This window comes from Pseudophryne corroboree, chromosome 6 (assembly GCF_028390025.1).
Source record: "Pseudophryne corroboree isolate aPseCor3 chromosome 6, aPseCor3.hap2, whole genome shotgun sequence".
In the NCBI taxonomy this organism is placed as follows: domain Eukaryota; kingdom Metazoa; phylum Chordata; class Amphibia; order Anura; family Myobatrachidae; genus Pseudophryne; species Pseudophryne corroboree.
In genome coordinates this window covers 109,488,525-109,514,811 of record NC_086449.1, presented here as the reverse complement: position 1 = coordinate 109,514,811, position 26,287 = coordinate 109,488,525, and the positions used below count along the sequence as shown (strand labels likewise).

The 26,287-nt window shown below is 46.2% G+C and overlaps 1 protein-coding gene across 2 annotated transcripts in view; it reads left to right on the top strand.

Moving 5' to 3' along the window:
• LOC134936565 (A-kinase anchor protein 8-like) overlaps window positions 1–12,662 on the top strand; it is a 90,643-nt gene extending 77,981 nt beyond the window's left edge. For both annotated transcript variants that reach the window (XM_063931651.1, XM_063931650.1), the window contains one exon: window positions 11,862–12,662. In XM_063931651.1, coding sequence (XP_063787721.1) covers window positions 11,862–12,182 — 321 coding nt within the window. In that variant the 3' untranslated portion in view covers window positions 12,183–12,662. The remainder of the gene's footprint in view (window positions 1–11,861) is intronic.
• Window positions 12,663–26,287: the final 13,625 nt, after the last annotated feature.

Genomic DNA, 26,287 nt, shown 5'->3' with positions numbered 1-26,287 from the left:
GCTAGACGTTGTCAGGGCCCTGGAAATATAGGTTTCCAGGACGGCTGGAGTCAGAAAATCTGACTCGTTGTTTATTCTGTATGCACCCAACAAGCTGGGTGCTCCTGCTTCTAAGCAGACTATTGCTCGTTGGATTTGTAGTACAATTCAGCTTGCACATTCTGTGGCAGGCCTGCCACAGCCAAAATCTGTAAAAGCCCATTCCACAAGGAAGGTGGGCTCATCTTGGGCGGCTGCCCGAGGGGTCTCGGCTTTACAACTTTGCCGAGCAGCTACTTGGTCAGGAGCAAATACGTTTGTAAAATTCTACAAATTTGATACCCTGGCTGAGGAGGACCTGGAGTTCTCTCATTTGGTGCTGCAGAGTCATCCGCACTCTCCCGCCCGTTTGGGAGTTTTGGTATAATCCCCATGGTCCTTACGGAGTCCCCAGCATCCACTAGGACGTCAGAGAAAATAAGAATTTACTTACCGATAATTCTATTTCTCGTAGTCCGTAGTGGATGCTGGGCGCCCATCCCAAGTGCGGATTGTCTGCAATACTGGTACATAGTTATTGTTACCAAAAAAATCGGGTTATTGCTGTAGTGAGCCATCTTTTCTAGAGGCTCCTCTGTTATCATGCTGTTAACTGGGTTTAGATCACAAGTTATATGGTGTGATTGGTGTGGCTGGTATGAGTCTTACCCGGGATTCAAAATCCTTCCTTATTGTGTACGCTCGTCCGGGCACAGTATCCTAACTGAGGCTTGGAGGAGGGTCATAGGGGGAGGAGCCAGTGCACACCAGGTAGTTCTAAAGCTTTACTTTTGTGCCCAGTCTCCTGCGGAGCCGCTATTCCCCATGGTCCTTACGGAGTCCCCAGCATCCACTACGGACTACGAGAAATAGAATTATCGGTAAGTAAATTCTTATTATCTGCTTCAGTAATTGATTAGCGCGATCTCCAATAGTTCTAAAATATCACATCTGTTATCAGACAAAATGTAAGTTAAATCCAAGCCAATTCTCAATGTTGAAACAATGAAGTTGCACTATAATTCCTGTCATAGACCTCCTTTCTGTATTCTCATAGAGCTAGTCTGAGAGCTCATGGGTAATGAAGTGAAGATATGTTTTTGCACTCGGTGGCACAAGGAAGCTCCATGTAAAAGATTCAGGGGCCATAGCCAATTTGAATGACAGTCAGGCATATGTGCTCCCACGCAGCTTGCGTTGGGACTAAATGTCTATTCGGCCATACACAATGTTGTATACAGTATGACTGCCCCCTATTAACAAACTTAGCTTGTTACTAGTCCTCATCAGTGCGTTTTTTCAAGTATTGTGGGGTTTTGAGCTCCCTTCTATGTGCTTCTCACACTTGGATGCGTGCTGCCACCAGTATCTGAAGCTTACAATACAAACACCTCTATTGTCATAAGCGCACACTTTCATCAGCATAGACTATCAGCAAACCATATACTTGGTGCATAGACAGTTGTATCAACACACCCTCACTGAACGTAGTCTACAACTTGTTACATTGACCGCTCTTCAGTCATAAGTGTACATACAGCTGAAACGCATATGAGACTATCTCTCATGCTTGTATACACTCTGGTCTGGAACAGGTACAGTGCAAAACGCAGCAAATATGCAAAAAGCTTTTACTGATCCAGCCTCATGGTATATGTATCTGAAGCTGCTCTCCATATGGTTTTAATGAGTGAAGGGTTCAAGCAGTAGAATAGCAACACAACTATTAACACAAACACACCAATATTTGTTAACCACATCTCTGATGAGGCACGAGAGCTGTAACTACACATATATACAACAACAAATTGAAATATTTTGCTATGTAGCAATTGTGACGCATTTCTATAGCAGAGTTGATGCTGGTTGGCAGTTGTGTGTAAGATGCTTTTCTAGAGGGCACTGCGCCGGAGTGTGAAAATGATCATGTCCACATTTGTGCCCAGACAATGTAATTGGTTCAGACCTTGTGTAAAGCCTGTTTTGTAGTGTTTCTATACTTGGGAGAACTAGGTTATTTACATATTTGTGTTACTTTTGTAGACCAGAGTGTGGAGGTTTTGTTTTTAGTTAGTTTTTTGCTGCCTCTGAAGTCTCCTTCCTAAAGTGAGGTCACCAAACCTGTACCTCCCTATTGTGGTCTAACTTGTGACTTTTATAGTGCAACCGCAGACAGCATTACCGGTGTATAAATAACAGCCCGGCAGCAGGTATGTGGATTAAAGCTACTGTTGCAAGGCTTGGACGTAGCTCGAGGTGGCCAGAATTTTGGAGCTCTCTGTGGGATATTGGCTGTTGGCCACTAGGTGTGGAGAGAGGTCTGGATTGTTGAGGGCCTTCTGTGGTTTCCGTTTTTACTGCCTCTGCACTGCACCAGAGACCCCAGTATTCAGCGCAGCCCCTTGTGTTTCATGGAGCAGCATCGACACCTATGACTGCATCCTCACTCAGCCTGCTCGGTACTGGTCTGCAGCAAGTCTTGGACCAGCCTCATTTTAGTGGCCTTCCGTTCCTCCTCTGTACAGATGGAGAACCATTCTTCAATCCTCCACACTATTGGACTGTTGATAGTAGACCATGTTCTATTGTCTCCATAACCACAGCATAGCCTGCTTACATATTTTGTGTCTACCTGCCTCCTTTTTCTTCATTTAAGAACACCTGAATTACTGGACTGCATTTAATCCACAAATCCTCAATATTATGCCATGTTATGCACCACTCCGACATCAAGTGCAGTTTGTTTTCTATAGTATCAAAAATATTTTATCCCTTCTCCATAACTGGAAGAATCTCCAATGACTAGGCTGCATTGCAGTATTAAATTGTTGTTTTCCCAAAATGAGCGCATATATATATATATATATATATTTTTTTTTTTTCTCTCTCAGGAAAAATGGATGCATTAGGTTGTATGTCAGCCTTTACACAATTTTTGACACTGTAAAAATACAAATCCCAAGCACATATTGCCCCTTCCTGGCCAATTCTGTCTGAGCTTGAGGTGTTAGCAGCTTCAGAGCGGCCCTGTTTCAGTACTCCTCAGACTGGGTTTTACAGTCTGAGCACTTTACTTGTTTGGAGGAAGAGTTATCTCCTCTAACTCGCCATCTGCCCTTCTGTACATTCCTACAGCACTGCTCCCCCAGCTCATGAACACAGTAGTCTTCTTGTTCACAAACATGTGACCTGGACATACAGATGGAGCCTCGCTCATCTATGCTGTCTATGGCGTTAGTCGCGATCACGGAGTCACAGCATGAGTGGGCGCAAGGTGGATGCCTAGTCTTAGGGAGGCTCACAGAGCTTATGGCGTTTGGCGTTACTGGTGAGTGTAATACCTGCGATCATCCACCAGATGTCGCTTATTAAAATCACTATTGTGTGTGGTCTCCATTGACACTATACACTATAGCACAAGAACTACTTTACTGTACACTGTATGGACAATGCTATACACTCGTATCATTACCCTATTTAAAATACGCTGCGGCATTAAGTTCCCGTAGACAAATCAATAAATACAAATAGTGTATACAGACGCAAACGAACGTGTTGATGTTAGGTTTATGTGAGCTATTAAATTGAATTGGGCTTAAAGCTTAATATCTTCGGTTCTGGGGGTCCAATCGGTTCAGAACCGTGTTGGTATGGAAGTGGAGACGACTAGCTACCAGAGGATACCAACCTCAAATTTGTATAGACTATTTTTATTTATTTATTTACTTTGGGTCTCGAGAGAGAATGAATATTTTCGACAGCGTCTCTGAACTCACCACTTCCCCTCACCCTTCCCCCTCCCCTGACAGACATCTTTTCAGATAAAGAGACCAGTTTACAGTCAATAAATTGCTAACAAAGTATGTAAATGAAGGGCTGATGATACAGCCACTTTGGTTGGGGGAAAGGACTAGAGAGGACCAGAGTGAATGTACAGTACTGTGCTACAGATTTGCGCGTCAGACGCCCCGACAGTTAGTTATGGAAACAGGTCTTTTCCTCTGTGCATAACTCTATTGAATGTAAGGTTCTTAAATATGTGAATGTTCTAAAAAGTAAAAATTAATGAAGTGTCAAGAAGAAAAAAAAATCAAAGGCATTCGCACTTTAGGAATCGAACCCGGGACTCTGAGCATGGGGTGCGGGACACTTAACCGCTTGGCCACGACGCCTGGTGATAGAGAGACAAGCTCACATGTAAATGTACGACAGTGATCCTTTCCCATGGATTTTGTTGTATTGGCTATGAGACTTGGACGCTCACATACAGCACTGTATGCCTAACGTCAATGGACCATTGCTTTAATACGTTCGTTTGCGTCTGTATACACTATATTTTTATTTGATTAGTCTACGGGACTTGGACGCTCACATAACCTTAACGTCAATGGACCATTGCTTTAACACATTTCCTTGCATCGGTATACACTAATTTTATTGATTGGTTTATTGGCTTTATTTTAATTTGACTCTCTCCGTCTGACCATTGTTCTGTGTTTACAGTAACATTACAGTTGTCACTGACCATTTGCCAGAGCTTGTAGAGCAATCCGCTGCTATTTGCTCTACAGTACTGGATTAGTGGAGCATTAGCCACCCAGTGGTGAAGATGTGTATTGCATGCTGCGTGTGTAGTCATGCCTCAACGCGCCTCTCCGTGCAACAACTGAACAACCTGAGCTATCGCTTAGGTGTGACTAATCCTCCGTTTAGACGGCGAAACAGTAACGATGAGGGATGCTCCATCTGTATGTTACTCATAAATGTGGTACTTCTCCTCCTGTCCTTGATTACATTCCAATATAAGGCAGCAATGAGACTGATGCCACTTGAAACTCTTGGGAGAGACCGATGCACTGCTGCAATCGGGGACCATTTCTATCTTGCAAGATCTGTATTTTAGGAAACTCTAAAAAGGTAGATACTCTTATGATCTACAGGTTCGTCATAACTCATGGAGTCTCTTGTTTCTTACCTGTAAGTCTCCTTGCAGGGAGTCTTGCATCTATAGTGGGGAAACTACTGGAAGGTATTTTAAGAGAGAGAATACAGGAGTTAATTGAAATCAATAAGGTTATTAATAGGAACCAACACGGATTCATGAAGGGTAGATCATGTCAAAGTAGCGTAATAGGCTTTTCTGAAACCGTGTGAACCTAGATCGGGAAAAGAGGTGAATGTAATCTTTTTAGACTTTGCTAAAGCTTTGGATACAGTACCTCACATGAGACTTATCTACAAATTTAAGAGAACTTGGGCTAGGGAGCACAATAAGTGGCTCTCCCTGATATAGAAAGAGGGGTTTCCTGCTTTTATAAGAAATGGGATTTGTATTTTGAGATCTTCACGAGACCATGCTAAGATTTTACATTTTTTTAAGTAAACCACTTGGTGTTTGCTATATCAACTGTAGCCCTCCCCCCTACTCCAGTCATCTCCCACTTATATATGTGGACCTATATTTTAGTGCAGGCATGGCCAACCTGTGGCTCTCCAGCTGTTTTGAAACTACACATCCCAGTGTGCCCTGCCACAGATTTAGCATTTCCTATTAGTAAACCTGTGTCGGTGTATGCTTGCGCTTCTAGTTTCGCAACAGCTGGAGAGCCACAGGTCGGCCAGTCCTGTTTTAGTGCTTTATGAACACTTGTTCTAGAGGCCACATGCTCCTTGCCAGTGTTTTCCTCCCTGCTTTTTCCCTTCACCTATACTATATATTTTTATTTATTTATTTTTCTCTAATGTCCTAAGTGGATGCTGGGGACTCCGTAAGGACCATGGGGAATAGCGGCTCCGCAGGAGACTGGGCACATCTAAAGAGAGCTTTAGGACGATATGGTGTGCACTGGCTCCTCCTCCAAGCCTCAGTTAAATCTCTGTGCCCGAACGAGAAGGGTGCACACTAGGGGCTCTCCTGAGCTTCTTAGTGAAAGTTTTAGATTAGGTTTTTTATTTTCAGTGAGACCTGCTGGCAACAGGCTCACTGCATCGAGGGACTAAGGGGAAAAGAAGCGAACTCACCTGCGTGCAGAGTGGATTGGGCTTCTTAGGCTACTGGACATTAGCTCCAGAGGGACGATCACAGGCCCAGCTTGGATGGGTCCCAGAGCCGCGCCGCCGGCCCCCTTACAGAGCCAGAAGGCAGAAGAGGTCCGGAAAATCGGCGGCAGAAGACGTCCTGTCTTCAACAAGGTAGCGCACAGCACTGCAGCTGTGCGCCATTGCTCTCAGCACACTTCACACTTCGGTCACTGAGGGTGCAGGGCGCTGGGGGGGGGGCGCCCTGAGACGCAATAAAAACACCTTGGATGGCAAAAAAAATGCATCACATATAGCTCCTGGGCTATATGGATGCATTTAACCCCTGCCAGAATCCATAAAAAAGCAGGAGAAAAGTCCGCGAAACAGGGGCGGAGCCTATCTCCTCAGCACACTGGCGCCATTTTCCCTCACAGCTCCGTTGGAGGGAAGCTCCCTGTCTCTCCCCTGCAGTCACTACACTACAGAAAGGGTTAAAAAAAAGAGAGGGGGGCACTAATTAGGCGCAGTATTAACTATACAGCAGCTATAAGGGGAAAAACACTTGTATAAGGTTATCCCTGTATATATATATATATATATAGCGCTCTGGTGTGTGCTGGCAAACTCTCCCTCTGTCTCCCCAAAGGGCTAGTGGGGTCCTGTCCTCTATCAGAGCATTCCCTGTGTGTGTGCTGTATGTCGGTACTTTTGTGTCGACATGTATGAGGAGAAAAATGATGTGGAGACGGAGCAGATTGCCTGTAATAGTGATGTCACCCCCTAGGGGGTCGACACCTGAGTGGATGAACTGTTGGAAGGAATTACGTGACAGTGTCAGCTCTGTATAAAAGATAGTGGTTGACATGAGACAGCCGGCTACTCAGCTTGTGCCTGTCCAGACGTCTCATAGGCCGTCAGGGGCTCTAAAGCGCCCGTTACCTCAGATGGCAGATATAGACGCCGACACGGATACTGACTCCAGTGTCGACGGTGAAGAGACGAATGTGACTTCCAGTAGGGCCACAAGTTACATGATTGAGGCAATGAAAAATGTTTTACACATTTCTGATAATACGAGTACCACCAAAAAAGGGGTATTATGTTCGGTGAGGAAAAACTACCTGTAGTTTTCCTGAATCTGAGAAATTAAATGAGGTGTGTGATGATGCGTGGGTTTCCCCCGATAACAACGGATAATTTCTAAAATGTTATTGGCATTATATCCTTTCCCGCCAGAGGTTAGGGTGCGTTGGGAAACACCCCCTAGGGGGGATAAAGCGCTCACACGCTTGTAAGGGCTCTACCTTCGCCTGAGATGGCCGCCCTTAAGGATCCTGCTGATAGAAAGCAGGAGGGTATCCTAAGAGGTATTTACACACATACTGGTGTTATACTGCAACCAGCAATCGCCTCAGCCTGGATGTGCAGTGCTGGGTTGGCGTGGTCGGATTCCCTGACTGAAAATATTGATACCCTAGATAGGGACAGTATATTTTTGCCTATAGAGCATTTAAAAGATGCATTTTTATATATGCGTGATGCACAGCGGAATATTTGCCGACTGGCATCAAGTCTAAGCGCGTTGTCCATTTCTACCAGTAGAGGGTTATGGACACGTCAGTGGTCAGGTGATGCGTATTCCAAACGGCATTTGGAAGTATTGCTTTATTAAGGGAGGAGTTATTTGGGGTCGGTCTTTCAGACCTGGTGGCCACGGCAACAGCTGGGAATTCCACGTTTGTACCCCAGGTCGCCTCTCAACATGAGAAGACGCCGTATTATCAGGCGCAGTCTTTTCGTGGACAAGCGGGCAAAAGGTTCCTCATTTCTGCCCCGTGACAGAGGGAGAGGAAAAAGGCTGCAGAAATCAGCCAGTTCCCAGGAACAGAAACCCTCTCCCGCCTCTGCCAAGCCCTCAGTATACGCTGGGGCTTTACAAGCAGAATCAGGCACGGTGGGGGGCCCGTCTCAATGAATTTCAGCGCGCAGTGGGCTCACTCGCAAGTAGACCCCTGGATCCTTCAGGTGATATCTCAGGGGTACAAATTAGAATTCGAGACGTCTCCCCCTCGCCGTTTCCTAAAGTCGGCTTTACCGATGTCTCCTTCTGACAGGGAGACAGTTTTGGAAGCCATTCACAAGCTGTATTCCCAGCAGGTGATAATCAAGATACCCCTCCTGCAACAGGGAACGGGGTATTATTCCACACTGTTGTGGTACCGAAGCCGGACGGCTCGGTGAGACCGATTCTAAATCTAAAATCTTTGAACACTTACGTACAGAGGTTCAAATTCAAGATTGAGTCACTCAGAGCAGTGATTGCGAACCTGGAAGAAGGAGACTACATGATGTCTCGGGACATCAAGGATGCTTACCTTCATGTCAAAATTTACCCTTCTCACCAAGGGTACCTCAGGTTTATGGTACAGAACTGTCACTATCAGTTCAGACGCTGCCGTATGGATGGTACACGGCACCCCGGGTCTTTACCAAGGTAATGGCCGAAATGATATTCCTTCGAAGGAAGTGAATTTTAGTTATCCCTTCCTTGGACAATTCCCTGATAAGGGTAAGATCCAGGGAACAGTTGGAGGTCGGTGTAGCACTATCTCAGGTAGTGTTGCGGCAGCACGATTGGATTCTCAATATGCCAAAATCGCACCTGGTTCCGACGACGTGTCTTCTGTTCCTAGGGATGATCCTGGACACAGTCCAGAAAAAGGTGTTTCTCCCGGAGGAGAAAGCCAGGGAGTTATCCGAGCTAGTCAGGAACCTCCTAAAACCGAGCCAAGTCTCAGTGCATCAATGCACAAGGGTTCTGGGTAAAATGGTGGCTTCCTACGAAGCAATCCCATTCGGCAGATTCCACGCAAGAACTTTCCAGTGGGACCTGCTGGACAAATGGTCCGGATCGCATCTTCAGATGCATCAGCGGATAACCCTGTCACCAAGGACAAGGGTGTCCCTCCTGTGGTGGTTGCAGAGTGCTCATCTTCTAGAGGGCCGCAGATTAGGCATTCAGGACTGGGTCCTGGTGACCACTGATGCCAGCCTGCGAGGCTGGGGAGCAGTCACACAGGGAAGGAATATCCAGGGCTTATGGTCAAGCCTGGAGACATCACTTCACATAAATATCCTGAAGCTAAGGGACATTTACAATGCTCTAAGCTTAGCAAGACCTCTGCTTCAAGGTCAGCCGGTGTTGATCCAGTCGGACAACATCACGGCAGTCACCCACGTAAACAGACAGGGTGGCACAAGAAGCAGGAGGGCAATGGCAGAAGCTGCAAGGATTCTTCGCTGGGCGGAAAATCATGTGATAGCACTGTCAGCAGTATTCATTCCGGGAGTGGACAACTGGGAAGCAGACTTCCTCAGCACGACCTCCACCCGGGAGACTGGGGACTTCACCCAGAAGTCTTCCACATGATTAAAAACTCGACAGGTATTGCGCCAGGTCCAGGGACCCTCAGGCAATAAGCTGTAGACGCTCTGGTAACACCGTGGGTGTACCAGTCAGGGTATGTGTTCCCTCCTCTGCCTCTCATACCCAAGGTACTGAGATTGATAAGATGGAGAGGAGTAAGCACTATATTCATGGTTCCGGATTGGCCAAGAAGGACTTGGTAACCGGAACTTCAAGAGATGCTCACGGAGGATCCGTGGCCTCTACCTCTAAGAAGGGACCTGCTCCAGCAAGGACCCTGTCTGTTCCAAGACTTACCGCGGCTGCGTTTGACGGCATGGCGGTTGAACGCCGGATCCTGAAGGAAAAAAGGCATTCCGGATGAAGTCATCCCTATCCTGATCAAAGCCAGGAAGGATGTAACCCCAAAAACATTATCACCGCGATTGGCGAAAATATGTTGCGTGGTGCGAGGCCAGTAAGGCCCGACGGAGGAAATTCAACTGGGTCGATTCCTACATTTCCTGCAAACAGGAGTGTCTATGGGCCTGAAATTGGGGTCCATTAAGGTTCAAATTTCGGCCCTGTCAATTTTCTTCCAAAAAGAACTAGCTTCAGTCCCTGAAGTTCAGACGTTTGTAAAAGGGGTTCTGCATATACAGCCTCCTTTTGTGCCTCCAGTGGCACTTTGGGATCTCAATGTAGTTTTGGGTTCCAAAAGTCACATTGGTTTGAACCACTTAAATCTGTGGAGTTAAAATATCTCACATGGAAAGTGGTCATGCTGTTGGCCCTGGCCTGGGCCAGGCGCGTGTCAGAATTGGCGGCTTTATCCTGAAAAAGCCCTTATCTGATTTTCCATTCGGACAGGGCGGAATTGAGGACTCGTCCTCAGTTTCTCCCCAAGGTGGTTTCAGCGTCTCACCTGAACCAACCTATTGGTGGTGCCTGCGGCTACTAGGGACTTGGAGGCCTCCAAGTTGCTAGACGTTGTCAGTGCCCTGAAAATATATGTTTCCAGGACGGCTGGAGTCAGGAAATCTGACTCGCTGTTTATCCTGTGTGCACCCAACAAGCTGGGTGCTCCTGCTTCTAAGCAGACTATTGCTCGTTGGATTTGTAGTACAATTCAGCTTGCACATTCTGTGGCAGGCCTGCCACAGCCAAAAATCTGTAAATGCCCACTCCACAAGGAAGGTGGGCTCATCTTGGGCGGCTGCCCGAGGGGTCTCGGCTTTACAACTTTGCCGAGCAGCTACTTGGTCAGGAGCAAATACGTTTGTAAAATTCTACAAAATTGATATCCTGGCTGAGGAGGACCTGGAGTTCTCTCATTTGGTGCTGCAGAGTCATCCGCACTCTCCCGCCCGTTTGGGAGCTTTGGTATAATCCCCATGGTCCTTACGGAGTCCCCAGCATCCACTTAGGACGTTAGAGAAAATAAGAATTTACTTACCGATAATTCTATTTCTCATAGTCCGTAGTGGATGCTGGGCGCCCATCCCAAGTGCGGATTGTCTGCAATACTTGTACATAGTTATTGTTACAAAAATCGGGTTATTATTGTTGTGAGCCATCTTTCAGAGGCTCCTCTGTTATCATGCTGTTAACTGGGTTCAGATCACAGGTTATACGGTGTGATTGGTGTGGCTGGTATGAGTCTTACCCGGGATTCAAAATCCTTCCTTATTGTGTACGCTCGTCCGGGCACAGTATCCTAACTGAGGCTTGGAGGAGGGTCATAGGGGGAGGAGCCAGTGCACACCAGATAGTCCTAAAGCTTTCTTTAGATGTGCCCAGTCTCCTGCGGAGCCGCTATTCCCCATGGTCCTTACGGAGTCCCCAGCATCCACTACGGACTATGAGAAATAGAATTATCGGTAAGTAAATTCTTATTTTTGTTACTTATATCCTTTTGCTCCTTTTCGCCTCCTTTTTGTCAATGAAATTTCCATTTGGTATGTCTTAGTTATGGTACCACTACAGGCTAGTTGTTTATAAAACTGTAGTTTTGTATTTCTAATTTATTTGTGGCTGTGTACTGCACTGATTCAGATGTAGTCTGTGATCCTTTCTTTTTACTTCTGCTACTTTAAAAAGATAATTAAAAGCTACTGTTGGTCTGTGGGGCCTGGACAATAGGGGATTTCAGACTCTGATAAGAATGAGCGGAAGTAGACCACTAAAGGAGAACAAATAGTACACATAAACTGATGATTGAGGGATTGAGTATCTTGACACTGACTACACTTTCATATTCTTGTCTTGAAGAGATGGGACTTTTGTTGATCATTGTTAGTGCTCTTTTTATGCTGATGCTTCCAGTTTACAGTACAGCAATGTATTGAGCTAATCTGACTGGCAAATGAGCAGGAGTTAGGCTACTAAACTTGTATTTATCCCTTGGTCTTTCCAGGGACAGGATCCCTTTACCGAAACAGAAAATGGCACCGCACAGAAGGGAGTGGCCAATTATGAAGTTCTAGTTGCTGAGGAAGACGATGATCATATTGTCTTTGAAGATGATGATGACTTTACTAACAATCACGATAAGGATCCTACTCCTGATAATGAGGAACCTGATAAGGATGACTCTCTTCCCAGTGAGCTGGAAGCGACAGAAACAGCTCTTCCACATAACTATAATGATTTCATAACTCTAGATGTTGTTGGAACACTTTATGGGGATGATGAGGATGAGATGGAAGAAGACGAGGAGGCAGCTGAGGCCCCATGATCCACATCCTAATGCATACCCACATTTCTAGTGAAACATCACCTTTTGTTGATTGGTCCTAACTGTGAATGTTTCTTTTACTTAATGCCAATTTCTTCTTTAAAACATTATCTAAAGCAAGAAATGCTCTGTCCACATGTTGGCTAGTTTATTGAATGTCTGGGAGGAACCAATGTTATTGCTGCACAAAGGACAGCTGATTGCACCAGACGTTGATTCCTGTGAATGTTGTGTGCAGCTTTTGATAGATGTGGGGGTTGATCATAATATCCATTTCTCTAACACCTTTGGATGAGCCAAAAACTTGGGAGCCATTGAAAAGGCCACTGCAGTACATGTATATCCTCTGAAACGGTTACAGTTGACTATAATATGATTGCTGATTGTAGAAGGTGGTATCCTTGAAAATTATTTGTTTATTGCAGTATGGCTGAGTGTTTCCCCTTCCAAGCATCTGCATTAAATGACTTTTATTTGTAATCAACTGGTCATGTTTTAAAGCTTACAACTGCTTTTAAAGACAGTACTGGGATATATAAAAAAAAAAAAAGATACAAACCACAGTATCTGTGTGTTATACTAAATAAATTGGAGGGGGACACAGACCCTATGACAGAGGTTCCCAAATGCAGTCCTCAAGGCACCCCAACAGTCCAGGATTTAGGTATAACCATGGCTCAGCACAGATGGTTAAATCAAATTGACTGAGGTGCTAATAAAGTCACCTGTGGCCAAGCATGGATATATTTTAAATCAGGACCGTTGGGGTGCCTTGGGGACCGCTGGGGTGCCTTGAGGACCGAGTTTGGGAACCTCTGCTATATGAAATCTTCGGAGAAAAAGAAACCCAGCAGTCCCGATTTTTATGTCTGTATAGTTAAATATGCCCCTTTATTTGGCAAGTGAAGTTTTTGATAAGTGTGTTTACTTATCAAACAATGGGGAGCTAGGTCATAAGATATGCAGCTATTGTGCTGGAAGCAATGTCATCTGTGAATGTAGCATTCAGGTCCACTCTCCACAGTCCGTATTCTGAGGTCTATTCGTTTTAGTTCAGTGGCTAAATTGTTGGTCTAACTACAATATATCTGTTTTCTATTGTATTAAATATTTCATTTAAGCGGATTGAACTGTAAATAAAACTAAGACGTAAAGCTGGCTCCATAGTAGATGTAGCTTCTGCATCCTGCTTTGACAAGTACATGAATGAGCTGGTGTAAACTGTTAAAGATCAAGAAAGGAAAAAAGAAATTCATCCTGTGCAGGTTCTACACCATACTAACTTGCTTTTTATATACAATGCCCCACTTAAATATCTTTTTCATTCACTAGGTGACACTGGATCATAGACAATGGGGTGTAGACAGGTGGATAATTGGAGCCTGGCACTTTAATTTTTTTGTTTTGAGGAAGTGTCGCTGGCTCCTTCCCCTCTAGATCCCTCCAAGCCCAGTTTAGATTAGTACCTCAAGGAGCCAGGTGGTACAAAGGCTGTCTCCAGACCTTTTTTTACATTTTATTTTTATTTCTTTTGCTTGATCATCAGTGAAGACTTTAACATGCAGACTGTATGCTGCTGAAGAAAAGTATCTGAGTGGCAGAAAACCAAGGAATTGGGTGTTGTCAGAGGGAGTATTGAATAGAAGATGAGGTAGAAAGTGAGCGTGGGACAAAGAGCTTAAGATGAGAGACTACTGTGTTTGGTGAAGAATTGGGTCTTGAGAGCCTGTTTGGAAGTTTTTTGGCCTCAGCAATAGCTCATTGGTTTAAAATAAAGTGCCTCAGGAATTGGGTGCTCTGATACTGTCCTTCCCAACTTCACAGGATTTTTATTTTATTTCTCTTTCATCCACTAGAAGACACTGGAACAGCATTATACAGTAGGGGGTGTGAAGCTTGCAACCGGATGTGTGGCACAATCTAAAAATTAAACATGGTCTGCACAGCCGGCTCCTCGCCCCTCAGTTTGAAAAATTGTGCTGGAGGTACAGCACGTGGGGGCTATGGCTCCTTGATAAATATTCTAAAGAGAACAAGTGATATTGTGCTGCGTCAACCTAACAAAAGGGGGACAAAGCCAAGTTATTTGAGAGACAAAGATCCCTTTTGAAGGGACCTGCATCTCTCAGCAGGAGCTCCTCTATAAAAGTCTGAGTGAGTACTGGTTGTAGCAATGGGGCCCTTAGCTTTAACATTATGAAGTGGTGTGGAGGCGCCGCTACGGGACCTTGTATTAAACGGGCAGCGTGACTCAGTGTGGAAGCGCCACACAGCTGAGAAGTTTCAGCCACGTGGGGAAGGAGCTCGCGTGGCGCAGCACGGACAGGGAGAGAGATTACAAGAAGGTCAGCAGTATGTAACAATACCTCCGCACAGAGCATATTTTTAATAGACAAGAGGGAGAAAGGAATGTGGTACACAGACTGAGGTGCCTAAATAGAAGGGTCCCAGAGGAAAGACACTCACAGGGGATATACGAGTCTATGATGTGACCTGAAATTTTCAGTGGTGGCCATTTTAATTAATCAGGTGCCAGACTGAGGTGAAGGAGGAGACCTCCCCCTCTGAGAAAACAGCAAATGAGCATAGGGGGGGAGGGTTTTTTTTTTTACAAGGTAAGCTCCCTCTGCTGTTGAAACTTGAGATTATATGCATCAGGGGGTCTCCTGTATAATTACATTTTATTGTTTATATTTTTAAAGGAATACTATTGCAAAGATCCTGAGGGAAGTAGAAGGAAGCGAGTGAATATCAACCCCAACATTGTAGCTGAATTAGTCGGGTGTGCGTGGGTTGCAAGACGGCTGGTGTTTTTTTGTTATATATATATATATATAATCCAGCCAGGTGGCTCCAATATACCTTTGCTTCCATTATCCATCACAGTCTTTCTCGTCCTAGTTTAAAGGGTGAAAGCACTGCGAAACGGTCTGGGATGGGGTTTAGTCAACATGTCTAAAGCACCAACCAAGACCTCTAAGACATATGTTTGCATGAAATGTAGCAAGAAGAGCACGAGGGTTTGCAGCCTCGGGGAGTGCCATTCCTGTTTAGGCAAGGATGCTCCACCCGGGAGCAGTGCTCAGTCTAAATCATTGGAACATACCCTAGCACACAGGTTCTCAAACTCGGTCCTCAGGATCCCACACAGTGCATGTCTTGCAGGTCTCCTCACAAAATCACAAGTGAAATAATTAGCTCCACCTGTATTCCTTTTAAAATGTGTCTGAGTAATTAATACACCTGTGCACCTGCTGGGTTACCTGCAAAACATGCACTGTGTGGGGTCCTGAGGACCGAGTTTGAGAACCTATGCCCTAGCAGATAAGATCTCCAAGGAGATGGCGGAGTCCCGCAATCAGAATGGGCTGCGGGATTCTCAAAGATGATGGAAGAATTTATGATCAGGTTAATGCTGCCCGCATAAGCAGTGACCAATGTGCGCAAGGCAGTTTAGAGACCTCTTCCCATATTACCAGAAGGGTCAGAGGAGGAGGATGGTCTTATTATTGATGCAGAGGAAGGTGAGTTGATTGAAACTACCCTGGATGCCGGCTCTCAGGAAGAGGACACTGTAGTCACGGGTATAGATTCCCTTATTGAAGCAGTAAAGGAGGTCCTAAACTTTGAGGAAGAAGTTAAGGAGCCAGAGGATTTTGAGTTAATCGAATCGAATCCCAAAAGCCCCTCTGAGCAGTGTTTCCCATTCCTAAATCTCACCAAACTCAGATGGAGGAAGCTTGGAAGCAGCCTGATAAACGCTTTCAATTTCCAAAGAGGTTTCAAGTAAATTATCCTTTACCAAAAGGTGTAATGGCGAAATGGGAGGCTCCACCAGTGGTGGATGCTTCTTTAGGAAGGTTGTCAAAAAACACAATCTTACCAATACCTAGTTTGACGACTTTAAAGGATGCATCAGATCGTAAGGTTGACAACTTTAAAGTCGATCTTTGTAGCAGCAGGTGCAGCACACAGACTATCATCAGTGCTTGGGTTAACAAGGATACAGTAGCATGGTCTGGACGTATTGTACAGGCTATTGAGGAGGAAAATAGCCTGGAAGAGATTACTCAACTGGCAGAGCATATTCGAGAATCGGCTTCATATTTGTGTCACTCCTCAAAGGATATTAGCAAGATAGCATCACACATCTCCGCATTGGCCATATCGGCTAGAAGGATTTTATGGGTAAGAGAATGGCAGGGAGACTCTGACTCCAAGAAGGCGGCAGAAGTCATCCCCTTTTTGGCGGGAGATGTTATCCGGTCGAGAGTTAGACAAGTAGATTTCACAAGCCACGGCAGGGAAATACATCGTTCTTCCTACTCCTTATACGAGAACTGCTCCACAGGTTAGGAGAGGGTATTTGGGTCCAGTTTTTAATTAATTTAGATCACATTCCTTTCGAGCCCGAGGAAGAGGTTTTGGTGCTCAAGCACATGGTGGCAGAGGTCGCTCACAGGCAACCGCCAGAAAACAGGATAAGCCTGCTGACAAGACCGTGGCATGACTGTCTGCCAGCTCACTTGGGGTCATCCTTGGTGGGCGCATGGCTGGAAAGGTTTTGGGATATCTGGGCCAAAACCTCACCAGAAGTTTGTATAAACATTATCTCCCAGGGATACAGAATAGATTTTCAACAGCGCCCTCAGAGTCATTTTTTTACAACAAGATTTCCTCGGTGTCCTCAGAAAGCGAAGGCATTACTGACTGCAATTCAGAAATTGCTACGCACAGAGGTAATTATTCCAGTCCCCGACTCTCAAGAGGAACGGGATTCTATTTGAATCTTTTAGTCGTGCCAAAACCAGACAGGGCGGTCAGACCGATACTCAATTTAAAAGTTTTAAACCAATTTCTAACGGTCTACAGATTCAAGATGGAATCAATCCAGTCTGTCATTGCAGGCTTAACATGGGGAGTTCATGCTGTCCATGGATATAAAGGATACATACCTTCATATCCCGATTTGGATTCCTCAGCAAGCATACTTAAGATTCACACTGGTGAAGGATCACTTCGAGTTCAGGGCCTTGCCATTCGGTCTATCATCAGCCCCAAGAATTTTTACAAAGATCATGGCAATAATGGTTGCAGGATTGAGACTGTTAGGGGTCATGATCATACCTTATCTAGACGATCTGCTGATCAAAGGTGCTCAGAAGTCTCATCAATTTCTCATTCAACATGGGTGGATTGTGAATCTCCAGAAATCCAATCTAATGCCAACTTCAATTTCTCGGTCTCATCTTGGACACAGTACAATTGAGGGTATTCTTACCAGAGAGCAAGATACAGGACATACAGAGGCTGGTGGCTCAGGTACTAAAGACACAGACTGTTTACCTACACCTCTGTGTACAGCTTCTCGGGAAGATGGTGGCGTCTTTCGAGGCTCTACAGTACGGCAGACTTCACTCCCGACCTTTCCAGATGAACCTCGTTGCTCAGGGAGCAGGTTCGCACTGGCATCTACATCGCAGAATCAGGCTTTTACCACAAGTCCGAACCTCCCTAATTTGGTGGTCGTTACACAGGAATCTCGCAGCAGGGAAGAAATTCGGCATTTGGGATTGGAGGATCCTCACAACGGATGCCAGTCTCAGAGGTTGGGGTGCTGTCCTAGAGGAACATCAGTTTCAGGGCAGATGGATGTCACAAGAGAGCAGTCTACCCATAAACATTCTTGAACCAAGAGCAGTTTACAATGCGCTTCGCTTAGCTGAAGACCTACTGATTGGTCAACACAGTCGGACAATGTCACAACAACGGCATACATAAACCGTCAGGGAGGAACAAAGAGCAAGATGGCATTAAAAGAAGCCACAAAATTCTGGTTGTGGGCAGAAAGGCGAAACATCGTTCTCTCGGCAGTGTTCATTACAGGGGTAGACAACTGGGAAGCTGATTATCTCACCAGAACATGCATCCAGGAGAGTGGTGTCTACACCCACAGGTCTTCGAGATGGTGGTGAGAAGATGGGGCCTACCTCAGGTAGACCTCATAGTGTCTCGAAACAACCATCAGCTGCCCAGGTATGTGGCCAGAATGAGAGATCCGGCAGCGGAAGGAGTGGAAGCATTGATGCTTCCTTGGTGTTACAGAAAGGTTTACATTTTTTTCACCTTTCCCGCTCATACCCAGAGTTCTAAAGAAGGCAAAACCGGAAAGAGTGTGGGCAATTCTAATAGCACCAGATTGGCCCCGCAGGAGTTGGTACTCGAACTTGCGAGGGCTAATAGCGGAAGACCCCGGGAGGTTATCTCAGAGACAAGACCTGCTATCTCAGGGGCCGTTCCTCCACCCAGACCTGAACAGGCTGCGTTTTAACGGCATGGCTCTTGAGACCCGGATCTTAACAGAGGGATACCAAGAGTGGCCATTGCTACGATGATAGCCGTTCGGAAGCCAGTCACGGCCATGCACTACTACAGAATATGGAAGAGATACATGGACTGGTGTCATGAATGGGGGTGGGATTCGAAGGAATTCCACTTGTCCAGACTTCTACGTTTCCTCCAAGCCGGTTTAGATGGAGGACTAAGATTGGGTTCTTTGAAGGTTCAGGTTTCGGCTCTCCATCCTATTTCAACAGCGTTTAGCATCCTTACAGGAAGTTCAACCTTTCTTGCAAGGGGTTCTGAGGATACAACCTCCTTTCCGTCCTCCCACTGCACTGTGGGCCCTAAACTTAGTGTTGGAATATTTTAAGATAAACAACCTTTGAGCCTTTGGAAAGAGCGGAGTTGAAATATTTCTCTTGGAAGGTCACGTTATTACTTGCCTTAGCTTCGGCCAGAAGGGTCTCTGAGTTGGGAGCCTTATCATGTAAGTGTCCTTTTCTAATTTTCCATGAAGATACAAGGGCAGAGTTCCTTCGTAAGGTCGTTTTTTAGGGTTTCGTGTGAACCAGCCACTTGTGGTCCCATCTTTTCAATGAGTTACAGATGGGGACATGTCTTTGGACGTTGTAAGAGCTCTACGGATATACGTACAGGTTACGTCGTCCATCCGAAAGTCAGACCATTTGTTTGTTCTTTATGATGGTCCAAAGAAGGGTTGGTCAGCATTGAAGCAGACTCTGGCCAGATGGATTAGACTTACCATTAGGCAGACTTATGTATCCTGTGGTAAATGAGTTCCAGTTCAGGTTGGTGCCCATACCACCAGATCCGTGGGTGCCTCGTGGGCGGCTGCCAGAAGTGCCTCTGCTACTCGGCTTTGCAGAGCGGCAACATGGTCATCAGCACACACGTTCACGAGATTCTACAAGTTCACAAGATTCTACGAGATACGTTTGCGTCCAGAGATTTTAAGTTTGGACGTTTAATTTTGCGGGCCACTGACAGCACTCCCACCTTTGGGAGTAACTTTGGGATGTCCCCCCTACTGTATAATGCTGTTCCAGTGTCCCCTAGTGGATGAAAGAGAAAAGAGGATTTTGGTACTTACTGATAAATCCATTTCTCTGAATCCACTCGGGGACACTGGACGCCCGCCTCGGTGCTGTCAACCTGCTGTGTTCAATGTTCTTGTTAAAACAGTTTGTGCAAACAGCATTAGTTCTCTGTTAACAGAGTTCTTGGATGCTGTTTGATTTGTTGTACGGTGGGCTCCTCGCCATTGGATTGTAGTCTCATGTCCTATTCTCTCCGTCAAATTTTCCAAACTGAGGGGTGAAGGGGGAGGAGCCGGCTGTGCAGACAATGTTTATTTTTTAGATTGTGCCACATCTCCGGTTGCAAGCTTCACACCCCTACTGTATATGACTGTTCCAGTGTCCCCGAGTGGATTCAGAGAAATGGATTTATCAGTAAGTACCAAAATCCTCTCTTTGTGCTATACATTTCCTGAGAGGCTGCTACAGCAGCTCACACTGGCTTTTCACCTCTCCTGACCTTAAGCTGAATGGGATGCCTCCTTACTATTGCATCTATACGCAAGGAGGGTTCCCTATATGGCTAAAGCTGGTTTCATGATGCTAGTCGTGTTCTAGGGTCATAGGCAAGTACAGGGCATCCAGGAAAGTATTCACATTGCTTCACTTTTTCCACATTTTGTTATTTTACAGCCTTATTCCAAACTGGAATAAGTGCATTTTTTTTAACCTCAAAATTCTACACACAATACCCCATAATGACAATATGAAAAAAGCTTTTTTTGAGATTTTTGCAAATTTAATAAAAATCAAAATCTAAGTAATCACATGTACATAAGTATTCACAGCCTTGCAAAAATCTAAAAAAATTAAATAAAAAAAATTCACGTCATTGTATATTGTGTGTAGAATTTTTTAGAGGGGGAAAAAAATACTCTTTTGGAATAACACTGTAACGTAACAAAATGTGGAAAAAGTAAAAATAAGATTTTACTTACCGATAAATCTATTTCTCGTAGTCCGTAGTGGATGCTGGGGACTCCGTCAGGACCATGGGGAATAGCGGCTCCGCAGGAGACAGGGCACAAAAGTAAAAGCTTTAGGATCAGGTGGTGTGTACTGGCTCCTCCCCCTATGACCCTCCTCCAAGCCTCAGTTAGGATACTGTGCCCGGACGAGCGTACACAATAAGGAAGGATTTTGAATCCCGGGTAAGACTCATACCAGCCACACCAATCACACTGTACAACCTGTGATCTGAACCCAGTTAACAGCATGATAACAGCGGAGCCTCTGAAAAGATGGCTCACAACAATAATAACCCGATTTTTGTAACAATAACTTTGGACAAGTATTGCAGACAATCCGCACTTGGGATGGGCGCCCAGCATCCACTACGGACTACGAGAAATAGATTTATTGGTAAGTAAAATCTTATTTTCTCTGACGTCCTAGTGGATGCTGGGGACTCCGTCAGGACCATGGGGATTATACCAAAGCTCCCAAACGGGCGGGAGAGTGCGGATGACTCTGCAGCACCGAATGAGAGAACTCCAGGTCCTCTTTAGCCAGGGTATCAAATTTGTTGAATTTTACAAACGTGTTCTCCCCCGACCACGTAGCTGCTCGGCAGAGTTGTAATGCCGAGACCCCTCGGGCAGCCGCCCAGGATGAGCCCACCTTCCTTGTGGAATGGGCCTTGACAGATTTAGGCTGTGGCAGGCCTGCCACAGAATGTGCAAGTTGAAATGTGCTACAAATCCAACGAGCAATCGTCTGCTTAGAAGCAAGAGCACCCAGTTTGTTGGGTGCATACAGGATAACAGCGAGTCAGTTTTCCTGACTCCAGCCGTCCTGGAAACCTATATTTTCAGGGCCCTGACAACATCTAGCAACTTGGAGTCCTCCAAGTCCCTAGTAGCCGCAGGTACCACAATAAGCTGGTTCAGGTGAAACGCTGACACCACCTTGGGAAGAAACGGGACGAGTCCGCAGCTCTGCCCTGTCCGAATGGACAATCAGATATGGCTTTTGTGAGACAAAGCCGCCAATTCTGACACTCGCCTGGCCGAGGCCAGGGCCAACAGCATGGTCACTTTTCATGTGAGATATTTCAAATCCACAGATTTGAGCGGTTTAAAATGTGATTTGAGGAATCCCAGAACTACGTTGAGATCCCACAGTGCCACTGGAGGCACAAAAAGGGGGTTGTATATGCAATACTCCCTTGACAAACTTCTGGACTTCAGGAACTGAAGCCAATTCTTTCTGGAAGAAAATTGACAGGGCTGAAATTTGAACCTTAATGGACCCCAATTTGAGGCCCATAGACACTCCTGTTTGCAGGAAATGCAGGAATCGACCGAGTTGAAATTTCTTCGTGGGGCCTTCCTGGCCTCACACCACGCAACATATTTTCGCCACATGTGGTGATAATGTTTTGCGGTCACCTCCTTCCTGGCTTTGACCAGGGTAGGAATGACCTCTTCCGGAATGCCTTTTTCCCTTAGGATCTGGCGTTCCACCGCCATGCCGTCAAACGCAGCCGCGGTAAGTCTTGGAACAGACCTGGTACTTGCTGAAGCAAGTCCCTTCTTAGCGGCAGAGGCCATGAGTCCTCTGTGAGCATTTCTTGAAGTTCCGGGTGCCACGTCCTTCTTGGCCAATCCGGAGCCACGAGTATAGTTCTTACTCCTCTACGTCTTATAATTCTCAGTACCTTGGTTATGAGAAGCAGAGGAGGGAACACATACACCGACTGGTACACCCACGGTGTTACCAGAACGTCCACAGATATTGCTTGAGGGTCTCTTGACCTGGCGCAATACCTGTCCAGTTTTTTGTTCAGGCGGGACGCCATCATGTCCACCTTTGGTCTTTCCCAACGGTTCACAATCATGTGGAATACTTCCCGATGAAGTCCCCACTCTCCCGGGTGGAGGTCGTGCCTGCTGAGGAAGTCTGCTTCCCAGTTGTCCACTCCCGGAATGAACACTGCTGACAGTGCTATCACATGATTTTTCGCCCAGCGAAGAATCCTTGCAGTTTCTGCCATTGCCCTCCTGCTTCTTGTGCCGCCCTGTCTGTTTACGTGGGCGACTGCCGTGATGTTGTCCCACTGGATCAATACCGGCTGACCTTGAAGCAGAGGTCTTGCTAAGCTTAGAACATTGTAAATTGCCCTTAGCTCCAGTATATTTATGTGGAGAGAAGTCTCTAGACTTGATCACACTCCCTGGAAATTTTTTTCCCTGTGTGACTGCTCCCCAGCCTCTCAGGCTGGCATCCGTGGTCACCAGGACCCAGTCCTGAATGCCGAATCTGCGGCCCTTTAGTAGATGAGCACTCTGCAGCCACCGCAGAAGAAACACCCTTGTCCGTGGAGACAGGGTTATCCGTCTGATGCATCTGAAGATGCGATCCGGACCATTTTTCCAGCAGATCCCACTGAAAAGTTCTTGCGTGAAATCTACCGAATGGAATCGCTTCGTAAGAAACCACCATTTTTCCCAGGACCCTTGTGCAATGATGCACTGACACTTTTCCTGGTTTTAGGAGGTTCCTGACTAGCTCGGATAACTCCCTGGCTTTCTTCTCCGGGAGAAACACCTTTTTCTGGACTGTGTCCAGAATCATCCCTAGGAACAGCAGACGTGTCGTCGGAAACAGCTGCGGTTTTGGAATATTTAGAATCCACCCGTGCTGTCGTAGAACTACTTGAGATAGTGCTACTCCGACCTCCAACTGTTCTCTGGACCTTGCCCCTATCAGGAGATCGTCCATTTTCTTTGAAGAAGAATCATAATTTCGGCCATTACCTTGGTAAGGACCCGGGGTGCCGTGGACAATCCAACCGGCAGCGTCTGAAACTGATAGTGACAGTTCTGTACCACGAACCTGAGGTACCCTTGGTGAGAAGGGCAAATTGGGACATGGAGGTAATCATCCCTGATGTCCCGGGACACCATATAGTCCCCTTCTTCCTGGTTCGCTATCACTGCTCTGAGTGACTCCATCTTGATTTGAACCTTTGTATGTAAGTGTTCAACTATTTCAGATTTAGAATAGGTCTCACCGAGCCGTCTGGCTTCAGTACCACAATATAGTGTAGAATAATACCCCTTTCCTTGTTGTAGGAGGGGTACTTTGATTATCACCTGCTGGGAATACAGCTTGTGAATTGTTTCCACTACTGCCTCCCTGTCGGAGGGAGACGTTGGTAAAGCAGACTTCAGGAACCTGCGAGGGGGAGACGTCTCGAATTTCCAATCTGTACCCCTGGGATACTACTTGTAGGATCCAGGGGTCCACTTGCGAGTGAGCCCACTGCGTGCTGAAACTCTTGAGACGACCCCCCCCCACCGCACCTGAGTCCGCTTGTACGGCCCCAGCGTCATGCTGAGGACTTGGCAGAAGCGGTGGAGGGCTTCTGTTTCTGGGAATGGGCTGCCTGCTGCAGTCTTCTTCCCTTTCCTCTATCCCATGGCAGATATGACTGGCCTTTTGCCCGCTTGCCCTTATGGGGACGAAAGGACTGAGGCTGAAAAGACGTTGTCTTTTTCTCCTTTATACGGCAATACTTCCATGTGCCGTTTGGAATCTGCATCACCTGACCACTGTTGTGTCCATAAACGACTTCTGGCAGATATGGACATCGCACTTACTCTTGATGCCAGAGTGCAAATATCCCTCTGTGCATCTCGCATATATAGAAATGCATCCTTTAAATGCTCTATAGTCAATAAAATACTGTCCCTGTCAAGGGTATCAATATTTTCAGTCAGGGAATCCGACCAAGCCACCCGAGCGCTGCACATCCAGGCTGAGGCGATCGCTGGTCGCAGTATAACACCAGTATGTGTGTATATACTTTTTAGGATATTTTCCAGCCTCCTATCAGCTGGCTCCTTGAGGGCGGCCCTATCTGGAGACGGTACCGCCACTTGTTTTGATAAGCGTGTGAGCGCCTTATCCACCCTAAGGGGTGTTTCCCAACGCGCCCTAACTTCTGGCGGAAAGGGTATAACGCCAATAATTTTCTATCGGGGGAAACGTACGCATCATCACACACTTCATTTAATTTATCTGATTCAGGAAAAACTACAGGTAGTTTTTTCACACTCCACATAATACCCTTTTTTGTGGTACTTGTAGTATCAGAAATATGTAACACCTCCTTCATTGCCCTTAACAAGTAACGTGTGGCCCTAAAGGAAAATACGTTTGTTTCTTCACCGTCGACACTGGAGTCAGTGTCCGTGTCTGTGTCGACCGACTGAGGTAAAAGGACGTTTTAACGCCCCTGACGGTGTTTGAGACGCCTGGACAGGTACTAATTGGTTTGCCGGCCGTCTCATGTCGTCAATCGACCTTGCAGCGTGTTGACATTATCACGTAATTCCTTAAATAAGCCATCCATTCCGGTGTCGACTCCCTAGAGAGTGACATCACCATTATAGGCAATTGCTCTGCCTCCTCACCAACATCGGCCTCATACATGTCGACACACACGTACCGACACACAGCGCACACACACAGGGAATGCTCTGATAGAGGACAGGACCCCACTAGCCCTTTGGGGAGACAGAGGGAGAGTTTGCCAGCACACACCAAAAACGCTATAATTATACAGGGACAACCTTTATATAAGTGTTTTTCCCCTTATAGCATTTTAATATATATAGTCATATCGCCAAATAAGTGCCCCCCCTCTCTGTTTTAACCCTGTTTCTGTAGTGCAGTGCAGGGGAGAGCCTGGGAGCCTTCCCACCAGCATTTATGTGAGGGAAAATGGCGCTGTGTGCTGAGAATAGGCCCCGCCCCCTTTTTGGCGGGCTTCTTCTCCCGTTTTTCTGAGACCTGGCAGGGGTTAAATACATCCATATAGCCCCCAGGGGCTATATGTGATGTATTTTTAGCCAGAATAAGGTACTATCATTGCTGCCCAGGGCGCCCCCCCCAGCGCCCTGCACCCTCAGTGACCGCTGCTATGAAGTGTGCTGACAACAATGGCGCACAGCTGCAGTGCTGTGCGCTACCTTATGAAGACTGAAAAGTCTTCTGCCGCCGGTTTCTGGACCTCTTCACTTTTCGGCATCTGCAAGGGGGTCGGCGGCGCGGCTCCGGGACGAACCCCAGGGTGAGACCTGTGTTCCGACTCCCTCTGGAGCTAATGGTGTCCAGTAGCCTAAGAAGCCAATCCATCCTGCACGCAGGTGAGTTCACTTCTCTCCCCTAAGTCCCTCGATGCAGTGAGCCTGTTGCCAGCAGGACTCACTGAAAATAAAAAACCTAACAAAACTTTTACTCTAAGCAGCTCTTTAGGAGAGCCACCTAGATTGCACCCTTCTCGGCCGGGCACAAAAATCTAACTGAGGCTTGGAGGAGGGTCATAGGGGGAGGAGCCAGTGCACACCACCTGATCCTAAAGCTTTTACTTTTGTGCCCTGTCTCCTGCGGAGCCGCTATTCCCCATGGTCCTGACGGAGTCCCCAGCATCCACTAGGACGTCAGAGAAATGCTGTGAATACTTTCTGGATGCACTGGTGTTTTTTGTTTTGTGGGGGGTTTTTTTTTTTACACCACTTAGGGACTTGGAGGAATTTTTCAACAGGAGCCCCTACTCTTAAAGATTGTAAAAGGTCCTTTGGTAGCCTATGGTACTACTTGGGCTGATTACTGCAAAGATAGATAAGCATTTTGAGGACAAATTGAATGGATATGAGT